Source organism: Eschrichtius robustus, chromosome 19, assembly GCF_028021215.1.
Source record: "Eschrichtius robustus isolate mEscRob2 chromosome 19, mEscRob2.pri, whole genome shotgun sequence".
In the NCBI taxonomy this organism is placed as follows: Eukaryota; Metazoa; Chordata; class Mammalia; order Artiodactyla; family Eschrichtiidae; genus Eschrichtius; species Eschrichtius robustus.
In genome coordinates this window covers 61,357,686-61,370,493 of record NC_090842.1, presented here as the reverse complement: position 1 = coordinate 61,370,493, position 12,808 = coordinate 61,357,686, and the positions used below count along the sequence as shown (strand labels likewise).

Genomic DNA, 12,808 nt, shown 5'->3' with positions numbered 1-12,808 from the left:
CGGCTGCAGGGAAACCCCCCGCGCCGAGGTTGGGGGCGCGGCGCGCGCCAGCAAGTCCCGACTTGTCCGCGGCTGGCGGGCGGGGCAGTGGCGTCACGCGGGGGCGGGGCGTGGGACCCGCCAGGCGGGGGCGGGGCGGGGCGGGGCGGGGCTGCCGCCGAGCGGGCCCGGGATCTGCCGGGCGGCCTGAGACGCGGCGCGAGCCACATGCGAGCGGGTGCCTGGTGGCGGCGGCGGCAGCGAAACCAGCAGCAGCGGCGGCCAGGACGCGGACGCGCCTGCGGCCTGAGGAGCAGCCGAGGCAGCAACAGCAACGACAACAGCGGCAGCCACTGCAGTTAGAGCAGCAGCAGCAGCAGCCACAGCAGCAGCCGCAGCGAGCGGCGCTCGGCGGGCGCGCCCTCCTGAAGGAAGCCGCCCGCCCCCCATCACCGTCCCCTCCGGCGTGTTCATGCCCCCGGGGTGAGTGTGCGCGCCCCAAGTCCCAGCCAGCGGCGATTGGCCAGGCCGGGTGGGCTCCCTGGAGGAGGTGGCTGGAGTGCACTCGGAGAGCAGTGGGGGGGCGCTGAGTCCCTACACCGTGCCTCCCTCTCTCCCTGCCCTCCCCACCCCCCATGAGGCTGGTGTCGCTGGGCGGGAGGCACTGAGGGTCCGAGAGCGCAGGTGCCTCAGCGGTCTGACGGGTTTGTTTACAAACAATGGGGTGCGGGCTCGGCAGCGCCCCCTGGCTGCCAGTGCGGCCCCGGGGAAGTGAGTCGACCCCGACTGCCCCGGCCCCTGCAGTCCGGGAGGGGCGGGGGGTAGGGGGGGACGGCGTGGAGGGGCGGCCACACCCCGGGCGCGCGCGCCCGCCGGGGGCGGCGACAGGGGGCGGCTCGCGGGCCGTGAAGTCTGCGGCTCCTGCGGGCGGGGGCTGCGCCCCAGCAACAGCCTGTTATTGGCCCCGCGCTCGCCTGGCGGGCGGGGCGGGCGCACGTGGCGGCGGCGGGGTTGGGGGGGGGGGTTGTGACAGCGCAGGGGGGCTTCTGGGCCCGCCGTGGGAGCGCGCGTGTGCGGGGTTGTGGATCTGCAGGTGTCTCGCCTGGGTGTGTGCGTGTGTCTGGCTCCGAGTTTGTGCTGGGGTCTGCAGGGAGTGCTTGTGTCAGTCCCGGGGAATGGTGGGGCTGTGGCCCGTCGTGGTGTGCGCGCCGTCCCCATGCGTGTTTGTGTGGGGTTCTGGCTGTGTACGCCGCGCCTGAAGGCGGGTGCTCTGTTTATGTGTGGTGTACCTGTGTTGTGTCCTCTGTGAGAGTTGTCTGTGTGTGCTGTTTGGGGGTGATTCTATGGGTCTGTATTGCCTGCCTGTGTTATAGTGTGTGGTTGTAGTGTGTTGGTGTGTTGCTTGAGTGAGCTGTTTGTGTTTACATGTGTGTGTCTTGCCCGATGTGCTGTGTTTGTGTATGCTTGTGTGTCTTGCCTGTGTGTACTGTCTGTGACTGTCTGTGTATATCTCCAGGGCATGTGGCTCAGCTAAGCGTTTGTGATGGTGTGCCTGCCCAGTGCCGATGTCTGTTTTCTCTCCAGGTGTCTGTGTGAGTTCTGCGTGGTGTGTGTGTGTGTGCTGGGGGTTGTCTGGTCTGTGTTTGCCTTGTGTGTCTGGCATCGGCGTCTGGGAATTGAGGAGCTGGGCTCTGGGGGGTCTGAGCAGAGCAGTCAGTGGATGTTGCTGGCAGCCTCTTGTATGGGGCTGTGTCTGAGCCCGTGTGTGTGTGTGTGTGTGTGTGTGTGTGTGTGTGTGTGTTGGGTCTGAGGGGCTTGTCTCTGATCGGCTGGCTCATGTGTGTCATGTGGGCTGCGTGTGTGTAGTGTTTATGTCAGTCACGTGAGACCAGTGTTTTCTGTGGGTGCTTTAGGTGTGCGCGCTGCCAGGGCAGTGTAGGATCAGAGTTAGCTGTAGTGTGTGTGTGTGTGTGCGCGCGTGCACGCGTGCATTTGCGCGTGTGTCCGGGGCTGACAGTTGGTGATGGTGTTTGCAGGTTGGGGGAGGAGGGAGGGTTGATGTCTGCTGTTCTGTTGCGTCTCTGTGTTGTTGCCGGCATGTGGTGATGCATCTGGGTCTGATGACATGCGTCTGTGTGTGCCAGCTTTACATGTGTCCTGGGGTCTGAGAGTTGGTGACAAGTGGGTGTGTTGCGGTTGTGTCGGTCCATGTGTGTGTCCATGGAGGTCTGTTTTGTGTTGATATGTGTGTGAGTCCTGAGATGTGTAGGTCTTATCTATTGCGTGTGTGTTGTCGGGAGGGGCATGTGTGTTTGAGAAGTGTGGCAGTGCCTATTTGGTGTGTGTTTCTGTCTGTGCTTGTGATGGCTGCATAGTGTGTACGTGTGTGTCTGTGGGCCTATTAACAGTGGCTCAGCGGGTGAGATCCTGACAGTTTGTATATGTGTGTGTATGGGTTGGAGGGGATGGGTTGTGCCGGCCAGTATGCCTTGTGTGGATAGTTCTTCCTGTGGTCTGTGTGTATGTGTGTGTCCACGTTTTGGTCAGTGTTTGTATGAGTGTGTCCTGGGACATCTCAATGTTTTTGTGCAAATGGGAGACGAGGTGGGAGGTCTGGCTGGCCAGTCCTGCGTTAGCCTTTGTGTGTGTGTTGTGTACCCTCCACACACACCCCTTTGGGTCCTGTGTGAGTCCCCGTGTGTGTTGCGAGGCATCACAGTGCCTGGCTGCCCTCCCTGTGTGCCCATCACTGTGTTCCGGAAGTTAATCCCACCAGCCCAGGCCCTGTGTGAGTCCCACGTTGGGTGAGTTTGTGTTGCGGGGCTGTCAGCCCTCATACACACACACACGCCTGACAGACCCACAAGTCTGGGTCCTGCCTGAGCCCTTGTCCTTGCTGTGACAGCCATCCTGTGCCTCCTTGTCCCTCATGTGTGCCCATCACCATGTGCACGGGAGGCTATTCCGGCCAGCCCAGGCCTCGGGTCAGCCCCTGCGGAAGGGTGTGTCTTGAGGGGCCATCACGCACACCTACGGTCCCCTCCGTCTGGGCCCTGCGTGTGTTGTGGGCGCCAGCCCTGGGCTGCCTGGCCTGCCATGCGTACAGGAGTGGGGTGCCCTGTGTACCCCGGGTGGGGTGGGTACGTCGTGGGGCCCTAGCGCCCCCTGCACTTCCCGGCTGACCGCACCCCTCTGCCCTGTCCTGCAGGCCCCAGGGAGCGCCATGGCCCGAGCACGCCAGGAGGGCAGCTCTCCCGAGCCCGTAGAGGGCCTGGCCCGCGACGGCCCGCGTCCCTTCCCCCTCAGCCGCCTGGTGCCCTCGGCCGTATCCTGCGGCCTCTGCGAACCCGGCCTGCCTGCCGCCCCCGCCGCCCCCGCCCTGCTGCCCGCCGCCTACCTCTGCGCCCCCACCGCCCCGCCCGCCGTCACCGCCGCCCTGGGGGCCCCCCGCTGGCCTGGGGGTCCTCGCAGCCGGCCCCGAGGCCCGCGCCCCGACGGTGAGTGCCCGCCCCGCACCAGGGATGCTGGGAGCTGGGAAAGAGAGACACGGAGGAACCGGAGAAGTGGGAGCGAGTGGGGGGAGGTGGCGAGCCGGCCGGGCCACGGGGAGGGTGTGGCCAGTGTGGTCTTTGTGTTGCAAGAAGCAGGAAGACTGAGTGGGAGGCAGGGGGTGGGGGGAGGCCGAATGGGAAGTCCCTCCTGGAATCTGACTGCAGTCCCCGAGTTGCAGCCCACGGTCTTTTCCGGGCCTGGGGCAACAGCTGTTTCCAAGCCCCCTTCTCCCGGTCTGGGTCCCCTGAAGCCCCCTGAGGACTGTAGTTGGAGAGAGTGGGCAGAGATGACTGTCACTTCTGGACAGTGGGGAGGGGTCGAGGGTGGCCTTTTGCCTTTTATCTGCATCTCTTTGGCCAGGGCCCGCCCTCTCTGCAGTCCGGCCGGAGGAAGGAGAGGGGGAGGGGCAATGGTATGGGGAAAGGGTGGGAGACGGGTCTTGGGGAGGGAAGGGTTAAAGGTCCCCTGCCTGATGGGCTGTTAACTCCGTGGTGCCCGGCTAGCCCCATCCCAGCCGGCACACTCGGTGGCAATGGAAAGATTGTCCCGGTTTCCCTCCCCACCCCGTCCCCGGACCGCAGAGAGATCAGGAGAGAGAAAACTTCCCCGGCTCCGTTCCCTGGCAGCAGAGGCAAGAGGAGACCCGATTTCTAGACCAGAGTCACAGGTGTGGAAACTGAGGCCCTGATTTTAGGTCTCAGGGATCCCTCGTGCCAGGACCTGGCGTGACAGAAGGGAGGAAGAGACGCCAGGGGAGCTCAGAATGTGCGTGTGGGGAGGAGGCAGGAAGGCATCTCCCGCATCCCAGCCCCCAGGCCCCTGCTCAGAGGCAGCCACAGTCTGGCCTTCTGGTTTCCAGGCCTCGGCCACATCCGGGGGTGTGGCTTCACTGTGGTTGGATACTAGAGGGCAGGAGACCTGAGGCTTGTGACTCTGGGTGTAGTCAGTCACCGTAGCCCTGTGTGACCTTGGGCCACTTCTTAGGGTGAGCCTCAGTTTCCCCATCTGTTGAGTGGAGCAGTCAAAATTTGGCACCGTTTTGGAAGGGAAGTATTTAGGTAGGATAAGAGGAAGCACTTCCAGACTAACACGGGTAGTGAGGTGGTAGCTGGCTAGACAGGTGACCCCAGGAAGGCCTCCCCAGGACTTCTTTTTTGCCTGGGGAGTAGGAGCTGAGAAATCTGGCTCTTAAAGGGGAAAACAGAATCTCTAAAATGAGGTGGGGAGCAGGAGAGAAATCAGGCGGCTGGAAAAGGGAGAAGTAGGCCCTGGATAACTGGTCCCCCCGGGACACCTCAGGGCCTAGAGGGGTGGTGGGTGTGACCATGGCCCTCGGCTTTTCCCAGGTCCTCAGCCCTCACTCTCGCCCGCGGAGCAGCACCTGGAATCGCCAGTGCCCAGCGCCCCGGGGGCCCTGGCGGGCGGCCCCACCCAAGCGGCCCCGGGACCCCGGGGGGAGGAGGAGCAGTGGGCCCGAGAGATCGGGGCCCAGCTGCGGCGGATGGCGGACGATCTCAACGCGCTGTACGAGCGGCGGGTGAGTGCTGGGGGAGGGGTAGACGGCAGGTGGGACTTCCCGCCGGGGAGGGGGCTGCGGCGGCCCAGCCAGATGTGCGGCAGCTGCCGCCCTGCGCGGCGGGGTCGCGCTGGGGACAGGCAGGTGGGAGGGACGGCGTGTCCGCGGAGCCGCCGTAGGGCTAGGGCCCGCGCCGCGGCTGTCATGGCCCGGGGGAGGGCCGGGGCCGGGGTATCCGCGAGCCCTGCTGCGCGCCCGGGGTCCGCCGCCGCGGGGACTGAGGGCGGCGCTCGACTGAGCGGCTCATATATCCCGGGCTATTTATAGCCGGTGAGTCAGCAGCGGCGGCGCGGCCGCTCCCGCCCCTCCCACCCGCCCGCGCTGCTGCGGCGCGCCACCCCGCTTCCCGGGCGGGCCGGGGGCGGGCCCTGGAGCCCCGCCCCTCCGGAAGCCCCCGCCCCGTTGGAGGCCCCGCCCCCAAGGCCCACAGCCAGGCCTCTCATTAAAGCAAAATATTTGAAGCCTGCAGCAGTGAACAGAGAATAACAAACACCAGGGCGCCCACCACCCAGATCTGTCCAACCTGAACATTACACCCACACTGCTTGCTTATTCAAAGAAAAAACAAAAACCGGATGTTGTGAAGCTCCTTGTTTCCCTCCCTGACCCTCTTCCCCTCACCCCTTCCAAAGGAAATCTCTCAAACCTCTCAAATTGGCCTGTCCATTCCTCTGCAGGTGTTGATTCTTTTACTACATATTTACCAGGCCACAAACAATGCTTAGGATTGTGGGGCGTTTCAGACTTAATATACGTGATATAGTACGTGTTCCTCTCCAAACTCCCCGCTTCTCAGTGTTATGCTTGAGATTCATCCATATGGGCAAAGGAGCTTTAATTCATTCGTTTTCACGGCCATGTAGCATTTTATTGGATCGACATGTAGTATCCTTGTTCATTTTCTCATTGGTGGGTATTTAGGACTTTCCAGAAATGGCTCAAAATTTTATTTATTTATTTATTTATTTTTGTTTGTTGGTTGGTTTGGGTTTTTTTTTTTTTTTTTTTGGCTCTTCCAAAAAATACACATCTCCAGGTGCACACATGTGTCTCCAGAGCAGATACCTGGCTGGTCTGCCGGCCCTCAGCCTTAGTAAATGATAGCCTGCTCACCAAGGTGACTGTGCCAGGTGGCACTCCACAGCAGTGAAACAGCGGCAGGCTTTTAAATTTCTGCCAATCTGATGTGCCCCCTTGGCCACCTTCTCCTGGCTGCAAAGTTTAGTGGGGAGTGATAAGGAGGCAGGCTGGTACCAGGCAGCCCACCCCCAGCCACCCATTAGGATCATTAGGATGGTTTATCTGACCTTCTTGTTCACATCTATAAAATGGGTTTCTCCTTCCCACCTTGTGGGGATGAGATTAGGTGGGCCCTGCTAGTTAGCACCGGATTTAGCCCTGCATTCAGTACAGGGAGTGGAGAGTACTATAGATATTCATAAGTTTTTTAGTATTGTTAATTTTTATTGGTGGGAAGTCTTTTCTTGTATCTAGCTTCCTTCGTTTCTAACACTGTGGAACTGAGATGGTCCTATAGGCTACCCCCAGCCTTCATCCTGCCACTGAGGAAAGGTTAGCTTTACCTCGACATACTTCCGTGCAGCTTCAGTGCAGATGGTGAACCATTCCCAGTTCTTCCACAGATTGTTCTAGAATTGCTGAGACTATGGGCTCCCTGCTCCCTTCTGTGTGGCTCACCAGCCTTTTATAGGAGGGCAGATGGGCTGCAATCCAGCCCCACCCCTCAGCCCCGTGTGACTTTGGTTGGGTAACTTTCTCATCTGGAGACCAGGGACTAGGAGACCACAGCTAATATGTGCAGGCCCTGTGCTGAAGACGCTGTCTGCATCCCTTCCGTCCTAGTCTCATGTTCCAGAGGCCCTTGGCCCAAGGTGGGCAGAGAAATGTATCTGGACCCGATGAACAATAATAATAGTACCGACCTCAGAGGGTTGGTTGAGGGCGTAGCTCACTCTTAGAACCGTGCCTCGTTCCTCGCTGCCCTTCGACCCGACCACCTAGGCGCCCCAATCTCAAGCCCACTCTAACTTGGTCTTCGCTCTCTTTCCCTAGAGACAAGAGGAGCAGCAGCGACACCGCCCCTCCCCCTGGAGGGTCCTGTACAATCTCATCATGGGACTCCTGCCCTTACCCAGGGGCCGCGGAGCCCCGGAGATGGAGCCCAATTAGGTGCCTGCACCCGCCCGGTGGACGTCGGGGACGTGGGGGGCAGGACCCTCCCACCTCCTGACGCCCTGGCCAGTGCGGGGGACTTTTTCTGCACCATGTAGCATACTGGACTACCAGCCCTGCCTATCCCAGGGGCGGGCCAGGGCAGCCACTCCAGACCCAGCCCCGGCCTAGCCTGGGGGGCACTGACGGAGATGTGGACTCCTGGGTCCCTGGCTGAGGAGCCAGGGGAGAGAGGGCTGACGGACTCAGCGTCTGAAGGCGGCGGTGACCGAGGCGGTGGGGACTGAGCCGCCCGCCTCTGCCGCCCATCACCATCTCAGGAAAGGCTGCTGGTGCTGGCTGCCCGTTCCAGCTGCAGGGGTGACACTGGTGGGGGGGGGGGTCTCTCTCTCTCTCTCCCAGTGCTCCTTCACTTTGGGCCTGGCCTCAGGCCCCTGGTGCTTCCCCCCCTCCTCCCGGGGAGGGGGCCCGTGAAGAGCAAATGAGCCAAACGTGACCACTAGCCTCCTGGAGCCAGAGAGTGGGGTGCGTCTGACGGCCGCCCCAGCCCAGCGCCCAGCCATCTTCCCTGAGCCAGCCGGCGGGTGGTGGGCATGCCTGCCTCACCTTCATCTGGGGGTGGCCAGGAGGGGCCCAGACTGTGAATCCTGTGCTCTGCCCGAGACCACCCCCCGCCCCCCCATCAATCCCATTGCATAGGTTTAGAAGAGAGCACGTGTGACCACTGGCATTCATTTGGGGGGTGGGATATTTTGGCGGAAACCGCCCCAGCCTTAGTCCCCAGGGCGAAGCGCTGGGGGGAAACGGGGAGTCAGGGAGGGGGGGAATCTCAGAAGAGGGAGGAGTCTGGGAGCGGGGAGGGATGGCCCAGCCTGTAAGATACTGTATATGCGCTGCTGTAGATACCGGAATGAATTTTCTGTACATGTTTGGTTAATTTTTTTTGTACATGATTTTTGTATGTTTCCTTTTCAATAAAATCAGATTGGAACAGTGGATACTCTTCCTGCGCTCCTTCCCTGCAGAGGGGCCTGCGCAGAATCTGTGAGCCCTGTCTCGGAGGAGGTGCGGGGCAGTGCGCAGATCACCCTGAGGTGTCTGTCCTTGTGTTTAAAGGACGGCTCCGGGGGACTTCCCTGGTGGCGCAGGGGTTAAGAATCCGCCTGCCAATGCAGGGGACACGGGTTCAAGCCCTGGTCCAGGAAGATCCCACATGCCACGGAGCTACTAAGCCCGTGCGCCACAACTACTGAGCCCGAGTGCCACAATTACTGAAGCCCGCGCGCCTAGAGCCTGTGCTCCGCAACAAGAGAAGCCACCGCAGTGAGAAGCCCGCACACCACACGAAAAGAGTAGCTCCCGCTCACCGCAACTAGAGAAAGCCCACGCGCAGCAACGAAGCCCCAATGCAGCCAAAAATAAATAAATAAAAATTTAAAAAAAAGGACAGCCCCGGTGCCACTGTGTGCACCCAGCCTTCATGCACCCCTCGTCAGCTCCCACTAAAAGCTAAGCCCCTGAGGACAGGGCCTTTTTGGGTGTTTTCTCCTCACTTTATCCCCACTGGATAAAGTATGTCAGGGGGGCTTGATATTTACGGAATAAATGAATGACCTATAACTTACTCAGAAGTCCCACTGGGAGGAGTCCTGGGGAACTGTCGGTCATGAGACGGACCTGGTCCCTGCCCTCAGGGAGACAGAGGTGACATCTGGGATCAAGGTGAAACTTCACCCATGTAGCCACCCTAGCATACTCTTAACCGTAAGGCCTAGCATTAAAAACCTGTGTTGAATTAATACAAGAAGGGGAGGGAATTCCCTGGAGGTCCAGGGGTTAGGACTTAGTGCTTTCACTGTCAAGGGCCCAGTTTCAATCCCTGGTGGGGGAACTAAAATCCTACAAGCCACGCGGCGTGGCCAAAAAATGAGAAAACCAAACAAGAAGGGGAGCTTCTACCATGATCTTCGGGAAAATAGGGCAACCAGCCAAATGCTTCCCCTGTGTTGTCTTCCATACAGGACTGCCCCAGACAGAGGTTCAGACCCAGCTCTGCCCCTTCTCCTGGCTGTCCTCACTGGTAAAGGGGCAGTTCAGAGGCAATGGCCCTTCTAAAAGGCCAGGCCGAGGGAAACGGGAACCATCATTTTGGAGAGGAATTTGGCAAAACTTTGAGGATGTACATACCTATGGCAGCAAGTGCCTTCCTGGCTGTGTCTCCCTTAGAAGTGAACGTGCACAGGTGTCCAAGAGTTGGCAACGCGCAAAGCCACCACCCAAGTACCAACAGTGGTTGGAAGGGTAAATCAAGTCTGCTGTTGTACAACAGGACAATAGAGAGTAGTGAACTGGAATGAACTAGAACTTTATCCCTATGAATAAACAACAAATAATAGCAAGAACAGCAAGTAGCAAAATGATGGTGGGTACTGGGTGTATATCCTATGGTATTATTCCATATTTTCGTCATGCTTACATACTTGTGCATGGGGCCCAAGGCCCTGAGGTGGGGTGGGAGGTGGTGTGCCCACCCAACCGTCTGGCAGGGAAGCTCTACTTGGTCCTCACTACTCCCCTGGCAAAGAATGCACCCTCCTCCTGCCACCAACAGCCTCCCCTGTCCAGGAACAGTTTGCTGAACTAATTTTTTTTTTCTTTTGGCCGTGCCACACAGCTTGTGGGATCCCGATTCCCGGACCAGGGATTAAACCCAGGCCCCCTGCAGTGGAAGCCCTGAGTCCTAACTACTGAACTGCCAGGGAATTCCTGGCGCTGAATCATTGATCTGGTTGGATTAGGTCACGATTTTATTGTTTTCTCTTCGTCAGATTTTTGTTTCTGCCTCCTCTCTCCTGCCTTCTCTTGGATTATTTGAATACTTTTTAAGAATTCTTTTAAATGTATCTTTTGGTGTTTCAGCATTTTTTTAGGACTGCTCTAGGGATTACAAACTCATCTTTAACCTATCTGCTATGTGTCTATTGTACCACATCACTTAAAATACAGAAGCTCTGCCACTGCACATCCCTGCTGACCCTCTACTTCTCCATGAAATGATGGATTTCATGCTATAGTTGTCATACGGATCACATCTGCACACCTTAACTTCCACAAGACATGTATTAACTTTTGCTTTATTTATTTATGTATTTATTTTTGGCTGCTCTGTGCACGTGGGATCTTCCCAGACCAGGGCTCGCACCCGTGTCCCCTGCATTGGCAGGCGGATTCTTAACCACTGTGCCACAAGGGAAGCCCTGTATTTTCTTTTTAATAGAACCAAACCTACCATTTTTAAGGACCGAAAGTGGGGAATTCCACCCTATCATCCAGGTTGGAGGGAAAGAAGCAGAGACCCAGGGATAATCGAGGCCAAGAGAAGGCCACATTTTGTTAGCAAAGTCCAAAGGGCTCCCAGAAAAACAAAGGAGGGATCAGTCGTTCAGAGGGAAACACCTGAAGTCATCTGTGTGGCCTTCGCTCTCGGAACCCAGGTGCCGAGTGGTTCTGCAACGTAGCAGAGTCGAGGCTCAGAGGACCTGGCAATGAAGCCCTCAGCTAATACACTGCCACCTGCAAACCGTGCAGCCTCCAGCAAGGTAATCCCAGACTTGAACTGACAAGGCTTCCAAGACACAGTGAGGAAAAGCAAAATGCAGAAAAATCGTTATTTTGTGAATCTGCGTAATAGCAGCTAACACGGAGCGATTTCTACTCAAAAGAATATATTCAGTCATTTAATCCCAACATATCAGAGGAATGTTCTACTATTACCATCTTACAGATGGGGCGACTGAGGCACAAAAACGTCACTTGCCCAAGGTCATGTGGCTAGGTGGTAGAGTCCAGGTTTGAACCTGACAGTCTGGAAGGATTCACTCTCAGTGGCTGCCAGGGTGCCCTCTGGGAGGTAAATATGAAAAGGGATACAGCTAACATCTACAAAAAGCATCTCACGTTTCTCTCCAAAATCAAGTTTAGCTGTTAAGTCAGCTGCTCCTGCTATGTGGCCAACGCTGAGCTGACAGGCATGGGAAGAGGAATCTTTTGACTCTTAGACTTGTACAAATATTGCTTGAATGTTTATTACTAGAAGCTTAAAAACAAAAGCCACTCTCTTCTGGACTCAGCTGAAGGCTGAGCACCTGGGCCTGACTGATGGTTTTCAGGGGTGACTCCTAGGTCTCAGGACCTTGGGAAGGAAAAGCCAGAGTTTTCTTGTCTTCACCAAGATCACAAGAAGCTGAGCCACTAAATGAATGTTTACTAGGTGTCCTGTACAGAAGCCTTCCCCCTCTGCCCACATTCCACCCTTGATTTGTTGGGTGAGGCTCTTTCTTCACCTGCAATATGGGCACGACAGTATCTACCCTCATGGAGTTGCTGTGAGGATTCAAACCATTTAGCTAAAGTACAAGTATTTTGAAAGGTATCAGGCAAGCAGTGTGAGCATGTAAGCTATTATTTTAAACTCTTTTGCTTGCCAACTACAACCTAAACTTCCGTTTCCCCACCTGTAAAGGGGCAAATAGGTGATACCTCAATAGATATACATTTATACTTACCAAAAAGAAAAAAAAAAAAAAAAAAAAAGCAAGAAACTGACAAAAAGTGTCTGCACTGCAAAGGGAAATCATGGAACGTGGGGCTGCGATGGGACCAAGAGCGTTTTTTTTCGTTTTGAGTAGCACCTGTTCACTAGAACGTTCTGTCTGAAACTTCAACCATTGAGCACCTAATGAAGTTTGGCTGCTACACATACCAGAGACAAGAGAAGTGGGGTACAGAGTAGAGAAGGCTGGCAGCCCCAAAGAGAACCCATTTCCTTTCATTTAATAACTCCAGCACACCCAAAATATTTGCTACCTTCTCAGCTCAGATCCCCTTTCTCAAGTGGGCTACATTATCTCCTGAGGTGCTAGAAAGCACAGGATAATCACTGTGGACTTCCTGGAGACTTAGGGAAATCCATTCTTATGATAACACCAACATGTAATATGGGAAAATATGAAATTTGGAGCAAAGAGAATAAAGACATTTCCTGCCCAGGGCTGGCAGCTTCCAGCACCACCCCCCAGGTTCCCAAGGGGTCCTTTTGGGATCACTCAATCTCTGCCATTACAGGTACAGGGGTGGAAAAGTTTGAAAGAATCTTCAGAGAAGATTCAACAATTTTGTTTTTAATCCATGCAGACCCGCCTGCTCCCCCTTGTGACCAAGGCCCCACATTGCAAAGTAAAGGGTGTAATTAGCTCAAATTTTCTGAGACCCTGCAAGATTCATGCAAGGATTCCCTGACTCAACACTAATAGGGCCCAGAAAGGGGCAGCTCCAAAAATGCAGCCCTAGCTTCACCTAGGGTGGGAGCAGAGGTGACCAGGAGGGTTGGGGGAATTGAGTTCTTCCTCTCAGAGGAGATCAGTTTTTTTTTCACTGACTGCAACAGGGCTGAAATAGGAAAGGAGCTGATTTATTCATTCAAACCAGCCAGACGATTTACATCGTGGA

The 12,808-nt window shown here is 56.7% G+C and overlaps 1 protein-coding gene across 2 annotated transcripts; it reads left to right on the top strand.

The window, feature by feature from the left end:
• The first annotated feature begins 374 nt into the window (after positions 1-374).
• BBC3 (BCL2 binding component 3) lies at positions 375-7,381 on the top strand. Of its 2 annotated transcripts, none has more exons than XM_068529098.1 (4): positions 375-462; positions 3,188-3,476; positions 4,878-5,068; positions 7,181-7,381. In XM_068529098.1, exons 2-4 carry the CDS (start codon positions 3,203-3,205, stop codon positions 7,295-7,297), a joined length of 582 nt encoding a protein of 193 aa, XP_068385199.1. In that variant the 5' UTR covers positions 375-462; positions 3,188-3,202; the 3' UTR covers positions 7,298-7,381. The 2 variants fall into 2 exon arrangements, with proteins under 2 accessions (XP_068385199.1, XP_068385200.1); XM_068529099.1 differs by lacking the exon at positions 375-462 and adding an exon at positions 2,045-2,783.
• The last annotated feature ends 5,427 nt before the right edge of the window (positions 7,382-12,808 follow it).

Excerpts from the sequence above, each read along its gene's own strand:
- BBC3 (XM_068529098.1), top strand. The coding sequence starts at position 3,203 with ATGGCCCGAGCACGCCAGGAGGGCAGCTCTCCCGAGCCCGTAGAGGGC. Across the intron at positions 3,477-4,877 it reads CCGAGGCCCGCGCCCCGACG|GTCCTCAGCCCTCACTCTCG; the intron begins GTGAGTGCCCGC and ends GGCTTTTCCCAG. Across the intron at positions 5,069-7,180 it reads ACGCGCTGTACGAGCGGCGG|AGACAAGAGGAGCAGCAGCG; the intron begins GTGAGTGCTGGG and ends CTCTTTCCCTAG.